Source organism: Rana temporaria, chromosome 1 (assembly GCF_905171775.1).
Source record: "Rana temporaria chromosome 1, aRanTem1.1, whole genome shotgun sequence".
Lineage (NCBI taxonomy): Eukaryota > Metazoa > Chordata > Amphibia > Anura > Ranidae > Rana > Rana temporaria.
Genome location: NC_053489.1, coordinates 84,586,910 through 84,609,117, shown reverse-complemented (window position 1 = coordinate 84,609,117; position 22,208 = coordinate 84,586,910). Strand labels below are relative to the sequence as shown.

The window sequence follows — 22,208 nt, the reverse complement described above, 5'->3', positions numbered from 1 at the left end:
CCACAACAGTAAAATCAGTCTGTATATGCAGTAAAGCATGCTTGTTATACTCACTGTGGAACCCAAGGGATTAATTCTCTGCATTGTGTGAAAAGGCTGTTTGATCCTGTCTTCTCTGATCCTCCCCTTCCTTCCACAGTCCCCAATCCATCTGCTCATAGAACAGAGCCTTGAGGGCACTCTGCGCATGCTTAGATTGGCATGTATAGCTAGAGCGTTTTTTGGGAGGGGTGCATGTGATTGGCACAGGGCCAATCAGCACTGTCCAGACAGAAGTCAGGGGTAACGCAGCCTCATAGGTCAGTCAGAGGAGAATGAAAACTCCTCTAACAAGCGTTAACCAGTGTTCGGCCAGACACTGATAGAAGTTACAAGACTGCTATATACTGCTGATAAGAAAAGGAATTTCGCAGTTTATTTTTATTTTTTATAATTGCATTTCTGTGCTCGGTGGGAGACCAGATATAGTGAATGCAGGGTCCTGGTATAGTAACACTTTAAGGCTGATATCTGCAGATCCAGACAAGCTCCCCAATGCCGAGGCTGCCCACAGGACAACCATACCTGCACAGTAGGGATGTGGTGGGGGGCATGCCCACACTCCACTACTAGACGTGGAGAAACTTCAAGAAGACAGTAGGTGGTACCAGAGGTGATCACCATTGCAGGAAAGGTATAAACTAAGGACTTATTCTGCTTCCAGATGCAGATCTTATTGTAGAGTTAGGCCCCTTTCACACTTGTACAACTTGTCCCACGATTTGGGACTGCAAAGTAGCATGACAAGTCATTCCCCATGATTTACAATGACAACCATTCATATTAGTACGACATCAAGTCGTTATGACTTCAAAGTAGTCCCTGCACTACTTTGGTCCAATTTTGATGCCAGTTACACAGGCATTCCCTGAAATCGTGGCAAAATCATGGCCACGAAATCACAGTAAAATTGTGCGACTTTGACGTCGCAGTAGTGTGAAAGGGGCCTTGGACTTAGCCACAGATTTGCTTTAAGGTGTCTCATAAATAGATTTTGTCCATAGAATTTGCCATTCACATAAGTGATTTTAGTTACATCCAGCTCTACACCATTAACAAGAACTAATTGAATAACTATTCTCAACCTAAAATCCTAAATAGTAATTGTACTTCATAAGAGAGACCCAGTAAAATGCTCAGACATGCACTGCGCCAAACAATCATGATGTTATGATCAGTTACATTGTTAGCATAAATAGCATGTAGTATTTATTTTATCTATTATGGGTACTTATATAGCGCCGTAAATTCAAGCAGCACCTTACATCTATAATTTACATTCACATCAATCCCTGCCCTCAAGGAGCTTACAATCTAAGGTCCCTAATTCACATTCATACATACACACACACACTAGGGCTAATTTAGACAGGAGCCAATTAACCTACCAGCGTGTCTTATAGAAAGAAATCCTGCTGAGAAGTATACATTGCCTGTCATCCCCAACCTTCCCTCCTGGAAATGATGGATGGCTGTCATTCTCATTCCAAGGTTGCAGTTATAAACCTGGAACAAGTATGAATAGCCGCCATTTTTACTTCACTGGCTTTATGTGTATTGCAGGTCTGACATTTTCAGAGATCAGCAATGGCAGCCCCATATTTCTAGAAGGAAGCGTTTCCCTCAAAGTTTAAGCAACCAAACATACCGACGAAGGAAGATTTGTATCTGGACACATTCTGAAAAAACTATTATGAAGTCGGAGCCGCATCGGTATCTCTCCTTGTTGGTTTTCTCTAATGCTGGCTCCATATCCATGTGCTGCGGTAACATGCAGTAAAACGCATGCGATTATTGTGCAGTATGATTTATTTTAAACGGCTCATAAAAAACATGTTGCAGCTCACCAACACACAGGACCTGAGCAAACCTTCTTAAAGCAGAGTTCCACCCATTTAAAAGTCAGCCGCTACAAAAAGTGTAGCTTCTGACTGTTAATAAACAGACACTCGCCTGTACCAGGATCCAGCAATGCAGCCCCCCGAAGCCTCGCTTCTCTTCCCTTCCCTTCCTCTCTGCGGAACCGGCATTGCAAGTGTGGGTGCCTGGCTGTGGCTCATTAGCATGCATGAGCTGTGCGTTATAAATAGCTGGGCATTCTGTGACATGTCCCAGAAGATTGCAGGGAGGGAGGTGGGAGAGGTGAACTTCCTTCTGGTGCCAGGAGAGGAAGTGGAAGCTGGGTACCTGTGAATACTAGTGTCCGCTCTGCCCCCCCCCCCCCCCAAAAAGGGACATGCCAAATGTGGCATGTCAGGGGGTCACGACTACTTAAAACAGAAGTCCCATTTTTGGCAAAAATAAAAGGGTGAATACCATACATCCCTTCCACAGCTACCTCCACGCAGCCTGGTGCTGCAGTCCTGGGCCTGAAAACTGTGCCGTTCCTCCTCCTTTCCCTACAGACACAAGGATGGATCAGAGTGGTTCTGATTGGGCATCGCTGGCACGTGACCGCACTGATCAAGTAGGACCACTCTGATCTGTGCTTGCATCCCTAGAGAAAGAAGCAATAAGGATATTTGCCAGCACACCATGGAACGACGTGAATAATGTCCAAAGTTGATCCAGTAAAGTGTGTGATGGGAATGTGAAGTATGCCTAGAGAAAGAAGAGGAACAGTATGGTTTTCAAACCCCAGGACCACTGATGGGCACTAATAGGCTGCACGGATGATAGGTGGTACTGATGGGCGGAACTGATAGGCAACACTGATGGGCACTGGTAGGCGGCAGGCACTGATGGGCGACATTGATGAGGAGACCCTGATGGGCACTAATTGGCAGCCGTGGTGGACACAATTGGTAGAAGCCAATAATTGGCTCTTTTCTCCTCTCCTCCACACCCTGACAGCGTGGGAAGGATCGGTGAAGAGAGACGGTAACAGGATTCTGTTAACATCATGATCAAATGTATATGGACATAGCTGATCACATGGTAAAGAGCCGCTGATTGGCCCTTTACCCCAATCTGTGTTCGGCAGTGTCTGAAGGACACTGTGACTACAGACCGTTCCACCCTCGCCCAGCAGTGGGTGTGATCGTGTGAGGCCGTCACATGACAGCATCCCAGAACTGAACGACTGCGCTGTAGCCGTCATTCGGCTATAGCGCGGTTGGCAAGTAGTTAAGGCAACACAGCTTGAAAGGGGGAAAAAACACTGTGGGTAGACCTGACAGAAATCTGCCTAAGTATTATATTTTATACCATAAGAAAAAAAGAAATGTAGACAGCACCTGCCAGTGAACAGATAAATCACAGTTAAATGAATTCCTCAAAATGGCACCCTCTTCAGTCTGACACAAAAATATGAAAAATCTACATTGCATGGATTATTGCATTTGGTTGCATGATTTATGTCTTTCAATTTCCAAATGGTTAAACACCATCAAGAAATCAAAACAGAGAATTTAATTTCCTGGTGGAAAGTCGGCAGTGCGCGGCATTAAACGCCCCACACAATGCCTCATGACAAATCTTCATATTACCTACTTAGAAGTTAATAAAAGCTGCAGCTGGAATGCCATCAATCATTCATTACTAGCAGTGGGTATCCAGAGTCATTTAATGAAATCGTGCCATGCTGTACTCTGTGTTCAGAAATGACACTCATTTGTGTCACAATTATTTCAAGAAAATGTAATTTGGTTTTAAAACATTAAAGGATTTAGCATATTTGCTTTTGTTGAAAGATAATGACTGGCTGGGGTGTCGCACACATGCGGCATTGAAAGAAGGTTAAAACACTTAATTAAATCACGTTTGTATTGGTGTTATTCAGGTAACACCAAATTGTATACCACCATCTCCACCGCACAATCTGGTTTAACCAAAGTAAGGCAAATCATAGCAGTCATCTCTGAAAACATTAAAACGAAAAAGGATGCCATAAAAAACTGTTACAAAAGGCCAACTTACTAAAAATGTCATGAAAGTGCACAATACCTGTGAAGTCTGAGAAGCCGTGAAACCCTTCGTCATCCGCCTTACAAGCCTCCATGAGGCTGCTAAATAGAGTACCGATTGGATCCAAGGGATGTCCCACCCAGCCTTCCAGATTAGTGATGGATGTCAAGCCTTTGTGAAGCAGCTCTGTAAAAATAAAAAAGAAATAAAAATAAGATTGCAGCGACGTGCTACTGAACCAACAAGTTCCTTAACAGGATTTAAAATCAAACAAAAGGGATAGCTCCAAAAAGCCACGTGCAATTTCAAGCCTGGCAATAAAACCCGAGCGCGGCTTTCACCGGAGAGTCAATACGCTAAGCAAACAAGTTGGATACTACTATTTCCTCTTCTCTAATATTTACCGCATTTCAGATGCTGTTATACAATCACACTGTTAACACATGCCTCCTAAAAGGAAAACTGACACCCAAAACTGATATTTAACTCCACCTTAAAATATCTGTAAAAATTGCAATGCATCCATTATCCACACTATTTGATTTAAAGACTGGGCTAATATTTAACCACTTGCCTACTGTGCACATAAACCCCCTTCCTGACCAGACTAAATTTTAGCTTCCGGCACTGCGTCACTTTAACTGACAATTGCGCGGTCGTGCGACGTGGCTTCCAAACAAAATTGACGTCTTTTTTTTCCCACAAATAGAGCTTTCTTTTGGTGGTATTTGATCGCCTGTGCGGTTTTTAGTTTTTGCACTATAAAGAAAAATAGAGTGACAATTTTGAAAAAAAAACACAATATTTTTTACTTTTTGCTATAATAAATATCCCATTTAAAAAAAAAAAAAATAATTTTATCTCCGTTTAGGCCGATACGTATTCTTCTACATATTTTTGTTAAAAAAATCAAAAAAAAAAAAAATCGCATTAACCGTATAGTGACTGGTTTGTTATATTGCCTACAAAATAGGGGGACATAATTATGATTTTTTTTTATTTATTTTGTACTAGGAATGGCGGCGATCTGCGATTTTTTTTTCGGGACTGCGATATTATAGCGGACACATCGGACATTTTTTGACACATTTTTGGGACCATTCACATTTATACAGTGAACAATGCTATAAATATGCATTACTTTATTTATTTACTGTATAAATGTGACTGGCAGGGAAGGGGTTAACCACTAGGGGGCGGGGAAGGGGTTAAATGTTAGTGCTGCTTAGTGTTCTAACTGTGGGGGAAGGGGGGTGACTGGGGGGAGGTGACCGATCTGTGTCTCTATGTACAAGAGACACAGATCGGTCTCCTCTCGCCCTGACAGGACGTGGAGCTCTGTGTTTATACACAGAGCTCCACGTCCCCGCTCAGTTACCGGGCAATCGCGGGTGCCCGGCGGCCATCGCGGCCGCCGGGCACACGCACACGGTTCCCAGTAACGCGACGGGTGCGCGCCCCCTAGCAGCCTCTAATGACAGGACGTCATATGACGTCCTGTCAGAACAAGAGAGGATACCGCCCGCCGTCATTTGACGGCGTGCGGTACTAAGGTGGTTAAGGGAAAATAATAAATGCAAATATTTTTGCAGGAATGGGCATCATTTGAATTTTTTATTTTCCCCCATTGAAGCCTGCACATTATTGAGTGGATCATGGGTGTAATATCAGGCTCCTTCAGACACATCCGTTAGTTTTACTGCCATTACTTTGGTAGGGCTTTCAGTTAGAAAGTTGTAGGAAGTGTTAATTGGCTACAAGTGGCCATTGAGTCTGCAGTGGACAGACAGGACTTTAGTAGTTTTATTCATTAACAGATCTCTGAATTAATGACGTGGCTTTGCAGGAGGGGCCTGTGACCGGGACTGCAGGGGGAGAGAAACCCCTACCCGCTGTCACAAGGGGGTGAAGGGGTGCTAGAAAATGTTACACCTTAGATATGGGTAGATTATACAGTAAAACCTTGGATTGCAATCATAATTCGTTCCAGAAACAGGCTTGTAATCCAAAGCACTTGTATATCAAAGCAAATTTCCCCATAAGAAATAATGGAAACTCAAATGATTCATTCCACAACCATTTATTTATAGGTCCTTCAGTTTATAGTCCATATAAAAAGATTATAGCAATGTGATAGGTTGTGTAGCCATAAAATGTCCATCCACAAATGGAAGCCTCCACAAGGGGATTAGAAGCAAAATCCAGCAGGAGCTACAGGAGTATAAAAGAGAAGAGAGGCGCCTCTAAGTGTAGCAATATGTTGCTGATTGTTGTACCTTCATTAACTGTAACCATATTGCTACACTTAGAGGTGCCTCTCTTCTCTTTTATACTCCATTGTGGCAGGACGCTACTCTTTTATCAAGACATCGTTTGTATATCAAGTCATAATAAAAAATTGTTGCTCGTCTTGTAAAACGCTCTCAAACAAAGTTACTCTCAAACCAAGGTTTTACTGTATTCTAAAAGGTGAGCTTATTCTTTAACCACTTGCCAACCACCTAATGTAGGAGTACATCGACAGAGCGGCTCTCCTGCGCTAGATTACTTATCTAATACGTGATCCAGCTGTACTGGGTAGGGGGCGTGTGTGCGCACCGAGTGTGCTGTGATTAGTCATAGCACTGGCTGATCAGCGAGTCCTGGGCAAATGATTGCCACCTGGGACCTGCTGACTGGTGAAGAGGATGACAGGACAGAGCTCTTTCAATGTAAACACCAAAGAGCTCTGTTCTATCAACAGGGAAGTGCTGGATTTTGTTTCCCTGCAAAGCAGGGGATCAACCCGGCACATCCCTTAGTAAAAACAGCACACAGTGGCCCAGATTCAAGTAGAATCGCGCAATATTTGCGTGGGCAAAGAGCAAATTTTTTTCTCTGCGCCCACGCAAATATTGCGCTTTGCCTGCGATTCACGGAGCAGTTGCTCCGTAAATTGCGCGGGCAATATGCTAAGCAGCCGGGCGCAAGGCTGCCTAATGTAAATGATCCCGCCGGGGGCGGGAATCATTTAAATTAGGCGCGCTCCCGCGCCGAGCGAAGAGCGCATGCTCCGTCGGGAAACTTTCCCGACGTGCATTGCGGCAAATGACGTCGCAAGGACGTCATTTGCTTGTAAGTGAACGTGAATGGCGTCCAGCGCCATTCACGGTTCACTTACGTAAACGACGTTAAATTTGAACGTCGCGAGCGGGAGGCGCAGCTATACTTTAGCATTGGCTGCGCCTGCTATAGCAGGAGCAACCTTATGCTAAAGTCGCCGTACGGAAACTCCGTACCTTGCGTGCGCAGGGCCCGCGCAACTTTTGTGAATCGGTGGTAGTATGCAATTTGCATACTACACGACGATCACAAAGGCCGCGCCCCCTAGCGGCCAACGCAAGAATGCAGCCTGGGATGTGAAGGCATAAGGAGGCTTATGTTTGTCACATCCTAGGCTGCATTCGGTGTAACGAGGTTCCTGAATCAGGAGCACTCGTTACACCGGAGCAAGTAAGCACTTGCGCCGCGCAACCTATGGTTGCGCGGGCGCAAGTGCTTCTTGAATCTGGGCCAGTGAGTGCAGCAAGCACTGTTAGGCACACATTTAACCCTATGATCGCCCTAGATTATAACCTCTTCCCAGCCAGTGTCATTAGTACATTATACATTAGTGTACATTATATTTCAAAAGTCTTTTTTCGTTTGGAGCACAAAAAAATTCAAAACCCAGTGATGATCAAATACCACCAACAGAAATGTCTATTTGTGTGAAAACATTTTTTTTTTATAAAATTTTATTTGGGTACATGACCATTTCAGGTAAAAAGACGCAGTGCCAAAAAGCAAAAAAAGTCCTGGCCATGAAGAGGGTCCAGTGGTTAAAGTTCAACTAAATCAGAGATATGCAATTCGCGGACCTACAGCTGTTGCAAAACTACAAGTCCCATCATGCCTCTGCGTGTCATGCTTGTGGCTGTCAGAGTCTTGCTATGCCTCATGGGACTTGTAGTTCTGCAACAGCTGGAGGTCCACTAATTGCATATCCCTGAACTAAATCAATATAGTTTTAGTTTCGGAAAGGGGATAGAACCTTTTTGCTGGGGTACTCATTTCCTGTTCTGGTGACACCCAATTTGTCAGGTATGACGTGGTCTCCCCATAGACACGTCAATAGAAACCCAGCAGGGGGTTTAAAAATCTGTCTTGTCCAAAACCTAAAAGCTTTGGTTGAAATTGGGCATGCAAAAATGGTTCTAGTATTTTATGTCTATATGGCTGTGACGTAGACAATTGATCAGAGGCTCTTTGGGAGCAGGAACGAATTACAATGATTTAATATACTCGCCAAAGTGATGCCAAAAATCTCAAGGCCAATATACTAAAAATTCTGCAATGGAACTCCAGTTCATCCAATTACCTCTCACACACATACAAACTACATAGGTAAAATATGCCAGATAGGCACAACGCTATACTTTACCATCACACATGGACCGGCACCGTTTCAGACTGAATCAAGGTATAGAATGAATCTGATGCTTTGCCCTGTATTACTGGCTGGAGTCCAGTTACATGTAAAATGTTTTAACACATTATTGATGGGCATAAATAAAACATAACCTTCTGGTGCATCTGAATATTTATTGGATTAATACCAGCCCGTTATGGTGCCATTTTATGGCATTTGAACGAGGCAGGAAGGTTTAGGGAATATTAGGCTGTGCGTTCTCCTTATTAAACCTTCCCTCCTATTTGAAGTGGACACACAGTGAGCGCATTTGTAGTGTTCAAAGCGGCTCGTGTAGCTGCGAGTCAAAGGGAGAAATATTTCCGGAGTCGTGATCTGTATTATTTATATGATCTGCAGAGAGCTACATTCATATCCAAGCAATTGAATTACCGGCTTTGGGAAGGAATTAACCCTCTCATGACTAGTTCTAGGACCTGAATTTTACAGCACAGGCATCCCTTTATTCTTCTCTTTCACAATACTAGCCTTGCATGGGCACACAATCTGGTATTTAGCGCCTATTTATTTTTAGGTACTAATTCAGAAAATGTAAGCAGTTTGTATCCCACGTTTCTAAATTATGTCTAAAAGGAGAAAATCTGGCATTTTCCTTTTTGATTCTATGTATACACCGCCACTGACTTCTGATTATCTCTTTAACCACGTAAGCTCGGGCATGATCAGGGCATTTTTTGCTATTCAGCACTGTGCTACTTTAATTGGCAATTGCACTGTCGTGCAATACTGTATGCAAATTAAACGTTTACCTTTTCACACAAATAGAGCTTTCTTTTGGCGGGATGTGATCACCACTGGGGATTTTTATTTTTTCAATGAAAAAAGACTATGGGCCAGATTCAGAAAGCTTCTACGCCGGCGTATCTGGAGATACGCCGCCGTAATTTCAAAATGTGCGCCGTCGCATCTTTACGCCGATTCACAAAGCAAGATAAGTCCAAAAACATGGCTTCAGCCGTCCAACGTAACCTTCCTACGCCGGCGTATCATGGGCGCATAGTTACGCTGGACGCATTCGGCGTTCCCATTATAAATATGCAAATGACCTAGATACGCCGATTCACCAACGTATTTGCGCCCGGCGTATTAATGTACGCTGTTTACTTAAGGCGTACGACCGGCGTAACTCTACCCCTCATAAAGCAGGGGTAAGTCATGTTAAGGTATGGACGTCGGAACGACCGTCGAAATTTATGTCGTTTACGTAAGTCGTACGTGAATAGGGCTGTGCGTAAGTTACGTTTAAGTCGTAGGCATTGCGCTGACGTATCTTAGGGAGTATATGCAACGTGATTCTGAGCATGCGCGCGCATGCCCAGTTCGACCGGCCATTAATTTACATAGGGTCACGCTTAATTTAAATAGATGACGCCCCCCTGCTTCCTACTTTGAATTAGGCGGGCTTACGCGGGCCAATTTACGCTACGCCGCCGCAACTTACGGAGCAAGTGCTTTGTGAATACTGCACTTGCCTCTCTAAGTTGCGGCGGCGTAGCGTAAATAAGATACGCTATGCCCGCACAAAGATGCGCCCAGGTACGTGAATCTGGTCCTAAATATTTAAAAACCAGCAAACAATATTTTCTACGTTCTGTCATAAAACATATCCAATAAAATACATTTCATCATAAATTTAGGCCAAAATGTATTCTGCTTCATGTCTTTGGTTAAAAAATGAAATAAAAAAATAAATAATTTTTTTCCCAATAAGTGCATATTATTTAGTCTGTAAGAAAGTGTCTACAAACCATGGTATATATATATTTAAAGATTGACCTATCATTCCTTGAGGCACCAAGTTGGGGCTTGGGTGGGCTTAGTTAACGTGTTTACTAAGATGCCCCCTGTAGAAGAGAGGACACATGGAGGGATCACTACTGCTATGTGCCCACTGACACTGACAGCTGATATATTGTAACTGCGAGTGTTACAATGCATCAGACTCATTTTCTGAATGAATGGAATCTCTATACAGATTCTCATACATTCAAGTAAAGCGATACAGAGAAAAGGGACCATCTTCAGTCCCTTTCTCTGTCTCAAAAAAGGAGATATGGGTGTCTGTTTAGACCTCAGATATCTCACCAAAACCGGTAGTTTTATCAGTGCTTTACCGTCGTTTTTGTTTTGCGTTTCGGGCGCTAGCGGGGAACTTTTAACCCCCACTAGCGGCCGAATAAAGGGTTAAAACCCCCCTTGCAAAGCGTGGCGGCACTTTGGCTGTAGGAGCGGTGTATTCACTGCTCCTACAGCGCCTCAAAAAAACTGTTTGCAGGACTTTTTTTGATGTCCTGCCAGTGCACCGCTCCAGTGTGAAAGCACTTGGGCTTTCACACTGGGATTGCAGATGAGGCTTTTTTTCAGGCGCAAGTTAATAACAAATAAAACATAATAAGTCCCCCCAATGTCCACCCCTCCACAGTGATGGTCTCCACCCCTCCACAGTGATGGTCCCCCCCCCCCCCTCCCTCCACGGATACCTCAGCTTCTCCTACCTGGCCAACCCGATCTGTCCCGATTGGCCAGGAGGAGAAACCGGAAGACGATGGCAAATATTAATTCGCTATTGTCACAATTCACAAGTGGGTGGGTTCGTGGTGCAATGCTATGCGCCCAAAGCCCAGCCTTTTTTCAAGCCAATTAGAGCCTGAGGCTGTAATCATGTGGCTTGAAAAAAAAAACTCATACAAAACGTATGAGTCCGGCGCCCCTAATGAACCGGCTGCTCCTGGTAAGACACCTTTCACATGGAGCGGACTCTGAAAAAGCAGATCCGCCTGCTCAGCTGGGGATCTGTCTGCTGATCCCCGCTGAGCAGGCAGATGACAGAGTGGACACTGACACAGCCCGCTGTTCTCTATGGAACGGTCAGATGGAAACGGACAGCCTGTCCATTTTCATCGGATGCCATTTGGTCCGATCTGCTAGATGGATGGGGAATAGAATCCCCATCCGTCTGTTTTTAGCGGACTGGATCAGAAGCAGGTGGGTGTAAACGGACACATGTCCAGTTACATCAGTCTCTCCATAGAGAACAATGGGTGGTCTGATTGGGCCTGCCTGAAAAACTGACAGGCAGACCCAATTGGTGTGCTTGTGTGAAAGGGGCATAAGGCCTTGTTCACACAGGGCATACACAGCGTACCTTTACAGGGATGCACGGGCGTTACATTGATGTCATTTGGGATGTAGCAACTGCACCAACAGGGCCATTGCTCCCAATTTTACATCCATGTAGGTCAGCATGCATGTGCCTGAGCTCACACTGTCTGCTTTTGGGGTCATGTACCCACACCCACACAGATGTCAGATTGGGAACAGCAGCTATGCCTGTGCAGCCATTGCATTCGAATTGACATAAATGGGACTGCCTGTACGGGGGTTGCATGGAACACCTGTGCATTCCTGTGTGGGTAAACTTGGCCCCCCATGGGCGTACACTTTAATATGCCACATGTGAACGAGACTTTAGTAATAATTTAGCAGGAATTCTGTAAGTTACGTTGTGTCTATGTGCAACATTAATGATTTTAGTGTATTTTTCGTGAAAACAGCGATATGGTGAACATTTGCACAATTATTGCGGGGCCCAAAACATCTGTAGCACTTTTTTTTATTCTACTGGCCATGCTTTTAGAAAATGTCTAGTTTTAGGGGTCTTTTCAAATTCTGAAAGCTGTAAGTGAAAAATTAAAACCTCCAGATTTTTGGAGATATTTTGGATACGTTAGATTTTTACCATTTTGCAAAAGGGCGCAATTTAAAATTTACAAATATTTGTTAACTCCATACAGGTTAAGCTTTTATATTTAGTGGGGTTTTAGCATGAATTTTGTAAAATTGGCTGTGTTTTTATCTGCCAATAATGGTTTTAGTTTATTTTTTGCCAATATATTGGTTCGATAAACATTTGCGCAAATACCGCAGGGTCTAAAAAATCAATAGCACCTTTTTTTTATTATAGATGTCATACGCTTTCAGAAATTTCACAAATTCTGAACGCTATAAGAAAAAATTGCAAAAATGGTCTGGAGCGTACAAAGCACGCTGGAGCACAGGGCCTGGCAACGAAAGGGTTAAAATGTCAGGACAGTACAAATGCCTTACAAATGACCCCTTTTTGGAATGTAGACAGTCTGAGGCATTTAGCAAGAAACACAGCAAGCTTTTTTAAATTTACATTTCTTGTCACAATGTCTTGGAAAAATGAAGAAATGTTGTTTTTACATTTTTTTTATTTTTTTTTACATACCATCACCAGCGCAGTACAGCCTCATGATAGGACTGGTGTGGCGGTGATCAGGGACACTGACTGGTAACCACATGTAAAAAAAAAAAAAAAAAAACAACAATTAAGATTAAAATGTATATCATTTTTCAGTCAATATTTTACATTTTTTTTATTGTTTTAACATTTTATTTTTTAAATACTTACATCAAAGTAGTTGAATGTTACCATAGTAACATCATACTACTATGGGGGGGGGGATCAGGGTTTATTTTTTTATTTTTTTAAACACAATGAAGAATTTATTTATACCAGCAATGCTTTCAAATGTCATGGGTTAATAAGTTCATGACAGCTGTGAATTCTAGTGATCTGTGATTGGCTACAGCTAATTACATGATACTAGGTATTGTGATTGGGCTAGGTACTATGTGATAGCTGTGGGCCAATGAAAGCTCCCTTGCAAAGGAAGCAAAGCTGTTATGAACTGGTTCATAACAGCTATGTTGATATTGTGATCATATAACGATCACATGATCACTTGGCCCAGAGTATCAGGATCCGCATTCTGCTGTGGGCACAGTGGTCTCGGGGGGGAAAGGTTGGTTGATGAGCATTGGTTTGGTGCAGTGGCGCACCTCCCTGGGTCTGTACAGGCAAAATTACTTACCGGTACGTCGCACTACCTGTACAGGTAGGCAGGTGGTTAAATAATTTCTAAGTTTTGCCATTTTCGAAATTGGAATCAAAATTCAGTCACCACTGGATTCATACATTAACCATATTTAACTTCTCCTACAGAGATTAAGACTGCCTAGGTATATGGTCTAAGCTACCCTTCAATCTTATAGGTAGGGTGAATCTATTTAAATCAATTATTTCTTGACACACACACACACACACACACATATATATATATATATATATATTAATATATATATAAATATTAATATATATATATATATATATATATATATGTTTATATACCAAAGAAAACCTTGTGGAAGGCCTTCCCAGAAGAGTTGAAGCTGTTATAGCTGCAAAGGGTGGGCCAACTCAATATTGAACCCTATGGACTAAAAGCCCGTGCACACGATCGGATTTTCCAATGGGAATTGCGTGATGACAGGCTGTTGTCGGAAAATCCAACAGTTTGTACGATTGTTGTTGAATTTTCCGTGGACAAATGTGGGATAGCATGCTTTAAATTTTGCCGACAACAATTGTGTGTTGTCGGATATTCCAATCGTGTGTACAAAACTCCAAAGTACAAACACGCATGCTCAGAAGCAATGCCCACCATAACACAACATCAGCAGAAGTTGTCCAAAGGGTGGCGATAAAGAGCTGAAAAACCAAGTTGTTTTGTGTTTGTTGGCCGACAATTCGTTGCCGTTTGTATGCAATACAAGTTCACGACCAACGCCTTTCGGACAAAAGTCCTATGAAAATCCAATCATGTGTACGAGGCTTAAGACTGGGGTGCCATTAAAGTTCACGTGTGTGTAAAGGCAGGCGTCCAAATACTTTTGGTAATATAGGGCCAGATCCACAAAAGGGATACGCAGGCATATCTGCCGATAGGCCATCGTATCCCTGTTTCTATCTATGCGGCTGATTCATAGAATCAGTTACGCATAGATATTCCTAAGATCCGGCAGGTGTAATCGTTTTACACTGTCGGATCTTAGGATGCAGTACCGCGGCCGCCACTGGGGGCATTTCTCGTCGAAATCCAGCGTCGGGTATGCAAATTAGCACTTACGGAGAGCCACGAAGGTTTCTCCCTTCGTTAATTCTCCGTAAGTGTTAGTTTGCCGTCGCTAAATTAGGGCTGCTTTTACAAAGTGTAAACTTAGTACACCATGTAAAAGTATACCCTTCTTTCCCGCGTCGCTGTCAAATTATTTTTTTCCCGCCGCATCTCTTTTTTACCCGTCGCGATTCACAAAACTCGGCGCAACGTAACGTAATGCACGTCGGGAAAATAGCGTCGGGAGCATGCGCAGTATGTCCGGCGTGGGAGCGCGCCTAATTTAAATGGGACTCGCCCCATTAGATTGGACCCGCCTTGCACCGGACGGATTTAAGTTACACAGCTGCAAATTTCTAGGTAAGTGCTTTGTGGATCGGGCACTTAGGTAGAAATTTTGCGGCGGTGTAACTTAAATCGGAAAATTTAAGTTAAGCCAGCTGGTTGTGGATCTGGCCCATAGTGTATCTATTTCCATATATGCAACCACGCCATGCGGTTACAACACAATCTGGATCGAGGGATGTGTCATTACAAACAACCAAGATTGAGAATCTTTTGATTAAGAAAGATCACTCCAAACTTGTCTCTAGATACCATTTGGCTCTATGATCCTTGTTAAGGATGGAGAAAATAAGGCCCAATGACAAACGGATATTCCCTCAATGGGTGATGATATTTGCAGAGGTCAGCTAAACCATGTACTGTATGGCCAGCTTTAGGAACTGCTTCATCTTTTGCAGCAGCTCCTAGACTCCTGAATTCTACTTCTGTTTTTAGAACAGATCACTAAAATGTCTAAATCAGCAGCTTGAATGTCATGGCTGTAGGTATGGGAAGAACAGCACCAATCAAAGGGGTGTGCAAACTAAGGAAAGTGGCTGGGCGCTGTGGTGCACGTGTGACCCAGAACAAGCAAAGTAGTACTATTAGTGATGTTCTGATTTAATAAAATGCATTGTCATTAATATTTGGTCCTATCACCGATTTGGATTGTAACCTGGCCTGCAGATTTCTCCACAAATACCCATCTGCTGTGTTACCTATTCTTATTGCTTTCCTACCTTTCTTCTGTAGTCGGAACATATCCATTCTTTTCTGCTGCTGCCTTCTCAGAGTGTTGACAATGGCTATTGCTAGTCGGAGGGCCTCCCGTGGGTAGCCATGTGACCTCAGTGCGTCCACCCGCGCACAAGCAGTAGGGACATGCTCTGAAGGGAAACAGAAAGCATTAGTGTGGCGTCTTGTCCAAACCATTTCAAGCATTAGTGCAGAATTTCCAAAGGCCTAGCAGGAGAACAACATCAGCCTTGTAGCCAAGCATTTCATCTACCCACCACAAATGCTTCATTTATAATTCCATACAAGTGAGAACAAAGCAGCAAGTCACAGAATGAGCCTTTCTGGCTGCACAACCTACCATGCCAGAGGGGCCACCCACGGGAGTCAAAGAGTGAGTTTTCAGTGTCGTCATGGTAACAGTAGTTGGTGTAAAGGTCGCTGCTGATAATGTACTGTAAGTGGCTGTCTTGCCAGTGGAGATCGCATGCCTCGATGGCTCGTGTGAACACTGTTCGGTGAGGCCGATGGGAGGAATCTGAAGGCAAGAAAAGACACAATTCACATACTACACAATAGTCGTCATATTTTAGATACTGCTTAAAGAGTCCACTCCATCCTACAGCTTCTTCTGTCTACTGCCAGGAGAGCATTGGTCGGGAAAACCGACTGTATGTATGCTCCCTCGCAGTGTTTCCCATAGGAAAACTGCGGGGGAAAAAACGCTGCGAGAATTCTCATTTTTTAAACCGCAGTTTTCCTGTCGGGAAAACTGCTAAGGAGCATACACACGGACGTTTTTCCCAGCTAAAGGAAAACACGGCAGTTTTCCAGATGGGAAAACCGATCTTGTGTACTAGGCATTAGAGATGGCACAACGTTATTTTGTTTGAAACTTGGCTAGAAGGAGACCTCCATGGTGGAGTTCACTGGTCTGTGCACTTACAGTGGCATTTATAGGCGTCCTAATGTCCTGATTGCAATAGGTGATGGTGGAAAACCCTGAGGCCACTTAACATTTTCAGGAACTAGAAATGGGCCATAAATTTACTAGTGTTATTATGGGATAAGAAGTTGGGGTGACCAGATTTTACCTTCAACTGTATCATCACATTTGTATGTGGTAAACCTTTGGCCAACTACCGTCCACCAGGGCACATTTATTCACTAAGCCTGCATTCTTCTTGGTCTCCATCACACTCTTCAAGACACACAAAGGTTTTGTAGCAGCTACAGAATCCCTCAATTATGAAGGGTGCTCAAAGAAAAGTCATAGCAATACCGATGATCTGAGGCCCAGTTGCTGTAGCTACCGATATTATCCAATGTAGCAGCTGATGACCATGGTGCACTGTGGGATTTTCATTCATATATACTGGAGCCACATAGAAATATACAAACAAGGAGCCATTTGCTGCAGCTATAAACCTCTGCCTATTAGGGCAACAGGGTGCTTGCAGTTTGTACAATTGTATAAAAATTTAAAGGGAGACTAGAGTAATTAAAAATAAATATTTTACTGAAAACACTTGGTAAGATCTATGTGAAAGAGATGTGGTTTTCATAATCATGAACCATATTGTCCTTAAAGGGGCTGTAAAGGTTCATTTTAATTTTCTAAATAGGTTCCTTTAAGCTAGTGCATTGTTGGTTCACTTCCTTCGATTTCCCTTCTAAATGTTTTTTTTCTTTGTCTGAATTTCTCATTTCCTGTTCCTCCTCAGTAAGCTTTCCACCATCATTCGAGCCGTTCTGGCTGGGGGTTAGTCAGCATGCTCGTCCCCTCCCTTGGGACTACATCCCTGCGGGGAGACGCTGTGAACGTTCACATTCTCCCCGCAAGGATGTAGTCCCAAGGGAGGGGGGGAGCAGGCTGACTAACCCCTAGCCAGAACGGCTCGAATGATGGTGGAAAGCCTACTGGAGGAGGAACAGGGAGTGAGAAATTGAGACAAAGAAAAAAAAAAACATTTAGAAGGGAAATGGAAGGAAAAGGTAAGTGAACCAACAATGCTCTAGCTTAAAGGAACCTATTTAGAAAATAAAAAACAAACCTTTACAACCCCTTTAAGGGGGTAGTGGTTGGGGCGTGGTAAAAGCATGGCGCAAATGCAGGGTTTTACCACCCCACAAACTTTCCATTGCTCCAATGATAGCCTCGCTATAGATAAGCAGACATCCCCTTTAGAAAGACAAAAAATCGACTTGTCCTTGAACCCACTGCAAACTATGACAGATTCACATTATGGCTGAATATTACACATGCAATACCAAGCTGGTATCATCTGTGTATAGTAAGTGATTCTGACTACGAGTTATTACCCTCTAAGGGAGCACAGCAAGAACTGGTGATCCAATAAACAGGACTGCCCTAATATACATGTGTAATTACTGCTTTTAAAACTGCACCCATTTTATATGTCTCTTAACATCTATAAACAAATAATAATAAATGACTGCTGGGTACTAGGACATAATTGCCTATATACAATGTAATCACCCCCTGGAGATTGGCTGCACCTCCAGCTTCATGGACCGTCTTTCCATATGGAGCTGCTAGGTGTCCAACTGCTTCATGGCAAAGGTTCTTTAAGGCTGGGTTCACACATATGGGAATTGGATTCATCTTACACCGCATCCAATTCGCAGAACGTTTGAAAATATATTCTTTTCAATGGATCTGGTTCACATATGTGTGTTGCATCCGCACTCCACATTGCTCAAAAAACGCATGCGTTTTCTAGGCTGTGTGATGCGAATTGCAGGCACATAATCTTCAATAGGAACGCAATTCGCAGATGTGTTCTGTTGTAAAAATGAATTCTCCTAATACCTCCCCCCTCTCCCAGGTCAGCTGATCCGCAACTACAACGGAGAAGAACCGCTGAAAGAATAATTTTTATCTTGGAGCAGCAATTCGCACCGAACTAGTGTGTACCCAGCCTAAAGGAAAAGTGGACCTTTTGAACACGTTACGCCCATATTTAGAGTGTAAGGGGCAGATCCACAAAGATCTGCACCGGCGCAGTGTATCTGAGATACGCTACGCTGCCGTAACTTACTTGGCTTTGAATCCTGAAAGAATTTGCGCCGTAAGTTACGGCGGCGTAGTGTATCTCTCACGGAATTCAAATGCGGCGAGTAGGGGGCGTGTTTCATTTAAATGAAGCGCGTCCCCAAGCCGAACGAACTGCGCATGCCCCGTCCGTCAAAACTCCCAGGGTGCATTGCTCCAAATGACGTCGCAAAGGACGTCATTGTTTTCAACGTGAACGTAAATGGCGTACAGCCCGATTCACGGACGACTTACGCAAACTAAGTAAAATTTTCAAAATTATACGCGGGAACGACGGCCATACTTAACATTGAGTACGCCACCAGATAGCAGCTTTAACTATACGCCGGAAAAAGCCGAACGGAAATGACGTAAAAGAATGCGACGGCCGCTCGTACGTTCGTGGATCGTCGGAAATAGCTAATTTGCATACTCAACGCGGAATACGACGTAAACGGCACCCAGCGGCCGCCGGAAAATTGCATCTTAGATCCGACGGCATACTAAGGCGTACGCCTGTCGGATCTAACACAGATGCCGTCGTATCTTGTTTGGTGGATACCAAAACAAAGATACAACGTGCACAATTTGAAATTACGCGGCGAATCAACAGATACGCCGGCGTAATTTCTTTGAGGATCTGCCCCAATATGTTTAGCACGGTCACGTCACACATTCATAGCCGTCTGTGAATGAGTGAACTGCAAGTCCTGTCTTCCACCGTGGCAGACACTTGTAGTTCTCAATGGACTGAGAGCATTCTAATCAGCACGTTTGTAGTCCATTCACACTCCCTCCATCTTCCAAACTGAAAGCCTGTACAGGGGTATGGGTAGAAAGATGGAGGGAGAGCGTGCAGGAGCCTGACAGTGCACATATAATCTGCTGATCGCTGGTGCAGTACTTTGCAGGCTCCCGTAATTTTTCTTTTAAAATAAATGTACTTTTTTTTTTATCTGCAAAATATGTGCATTTATTTTTATTTATTTTTTGTTAAAGGTGAACGTATCCTTTAATGACTAAATGTATGGTTAACAAGCATACAGTGCCTGGGACAACAGCATCTCACAATGCACCCTTGTATTTCCCTTACCCTGGTTGGCATGTCCGGGCTGAGGCAAGGCATTGGTTAAGTTGGGGAGCTCGCTGACGTGGTTGCCATCTTCCCAGGGACAGACATCCACACTATTCCACTTCTTCAGCTGTTTCAGCCAGCTGGCTTTCTGCTCAGATTTGCAATGGGGATTTAAGACAATGCACATCCAAAGAGCACCTACAAGAGAGATGGGAAAGAAATTAGTAAAAAAAAAAAAAATCCATGTTGAACCGATTTTTATTTAAAAACACACCTAGAATACATTTTTTGCTTAGTCTGTGTTGAGCACTGAAATGCTACAGACATCAGGGGGCACTAAAGTGTCTCTATACCCAAAACACTTGACAGTTTTGGATAGAATGAGGAAAAGCTTGAACCTATCCGGGGACAACCATTACCAGACAGGAAGCAAGGAAAACAAAATCTGACAGAGGTTCTATCATTCCCACACTTAAAGAATGTTTCCCCCGGCATTTGAAATTCCTGATATGTACCATGTACTTGTGTTAAAAACGTATCTTATTCTCTTTGTATTGTTTCCTTTGTGTGAAATATCTGGTGTTCCTGCCAGTCCCTCAGTTTTCCCATTTCAAACTGACCCCACTAGGCATGAGAGCACATCCATCCCAACCAGTTTTCTGACAAGTCCTACCCCATGATTTCCAATGAGTACCATTCATATCTGTGTGACTTCAAGTCGCAGCGACTTCAAAGTAGGCCCTGCACTACTTTGATGCAACTGGAGCTCAAGATTACACAGGCATTGCTTCCATTTTCAAAAACTGTGGCAAAATCATGTGAATTCAGGTCGCACAAGTGTGGAAGGGGCCTAAAGGGGAAGTCCACCCCAACACAAAAATCTCTACATCTACAGGCATCCACAATTTAAGACTAACACATCTAGCCTTGTAATGAAGAAATCGCTATGCATACCTTTTCTGAAGCCCCTCCGGTCTGGTTCCACACTTAGCTGTCAGCAGTGGCTTTGTTGTATATGCCTGTGCAGAGGAGGCAGCCGACAACAGAAGTCCCATAGTAACTCTATGGATGACGTTACTTCACATTAATTGCACAGCAGTTGCCGGCTGTCTCCTCTGCAGAGCTTCCGTCACTGAAGACCGGAGCGGCTTCAAAAATGGTATGTATACTGATTTCTTCATTACAGAGCTAGATAGGTTAGTGTTAGATTGTGGATGTCTGTAGATGTAGTGATTTTAGTGTAAGGCCCCTTTCACACGGTCGGACCGTTCAGGTCCGCCTGTCAGCGGACCTGAACAGATGCTTCATGCAATCCTATGGAGTGCCGGATGTCAGTGGAGACATGTCCGCTGACATCCGACCCGATCCGCCAAAATCAGACGTATGGCGATACATCCCCATCCGTCCATGTCGGATCAGATCGGGTGAAATCTGATGAAAATGGACATGCTGTCCGTTTTTATCAGATCTCTCCATAGGAGACAGCGGCGCTGCACAAGCCCCTCCCCGCTCAGTGAGCAGAGAGGGACCTGTCATCCACCGGCTCAGTGGAGATCTGCGGAGAGAACGTAGCAACGGAGTCCGCCTCGTGTAAAAAGAGGCCTTAGGGTGGACTTCCCTCTTTAAAATATGACAAGAAGTGGCAGTATCATCATCACTTAATCTAGGAGATCTCCTTCTCATGGGTACTTTGTCAAGCTCATCGTTTTTGTGTATTGTGATTATAAAGGGACATTTTTTATTTTTTGAAAATAATATATAATAATAAATAACATAATAAATAATGCTCCTGGTTCCTCCCCTTATGCCTCCTCAGAGCAAGCCGTTTGCTATTGGGGCTTGTTCGTGCACGCTCCCGAGCTGGCTCTGTGTGTCCATGGATACACAGAGCACAGCTCTGACTTGCCCCCTCCTCATTGGCTGTGACTGACAGCAGCAGGAGGGGAGAGAGAGAGAGAGAGAGAGAGAGGGAGGGGGAGAGAGAGAGAGAGGGAGGGGGAGAGAGAGAGAGAGAGAGGGGGAGAGAGAGAGAGGGGGGGAGAGAGAGAGAGAGGAGAAGAGAGAGAGGAGAAGAGAGAGAGAGGAGAAGAGAGAGAGGAGAAGAGAGAGAGGAGAAGAGAGAGAGGAGAAGAGAGAGAGGAGAAGAGAGAGAGGAGAAGAGAGAGAGAGAGAGAGAGAGAGAGAGAGAGAGAGAAAAAAGTGCCTCTCACGCACACCACTGGATCAAGATCAAGCTCATGAGAGTATAAGAGGGGGGGGGGGGGGGAAGGCGAAGAGCTGCATGCAGAAGGCATTTTATCTTACTGCATAGAATGCATTAGGGTAAAAAAATCTTCTGCCTTTAGAACCACTAAATGCAATTGAACCAAAGTTAGAAAAAGCATGGAAACCAATTTTACTTGGTTTGTAAGCCTTCTATAGCTAGCAATACAAAGAAGACAAAAAATAATAATAATAGAGAAGCATATTAGTAATTATCATGGCGGCTGGCTAAAGCTTCCCGGATAGAAACTGAATACATTATTTCAGACACACCTGAAGCAAAACAAAAGACAAATTATTATTCGGCGTCTCATTTACAGA

The 22,208-nt window shown here is 43.7% G+C and overlaps 1 protein-coding gene across 2 annotated transcripts in view; it reads right to left on the bottom strand.

Annotated features, from left to right (window-relative positions):
• The window catches only part of ZSWIM6 (zinc finger SWIM-type containing 6), a 192,395-nt gene that overhangs the window by 22,109 nt on the left and 148,078 nt on the right, over positions 1 to 22,208 (bottom strand). Inside the window, exons 5-9 of one of the 2 annotated variants that reach the window (XM_040339744.1) lie at positions 19,644 to 19,823; positions 15,857 to 16,033; positions 15,501 to 15,647; positions 12,708 to 12,767; positions 3,985 to 4,131 (exon numbers count right to left, since the gene is read on the bottom strand). In XM_040339744.1, coding sequence (XP_040195678.1) covers positions 3,985 to 4,131; positions 12,708 to 12,767; positions 15,501 to 15,647; positions 15,857 to 16,033; positions 19,644 to 19,823 — 711 coding nt within the window. The remainder of the gene's footprint in view (positions 1 to 3,984; positions 4,132 to 12,707; positions 12,768 to 15,500; positions 15,648 to 15,856; positions 16,034 to 19,643; positions 19,824 to 22,208) is intronic. The other variant, XM_040339750.1, reaches the window with a different exon arrangement.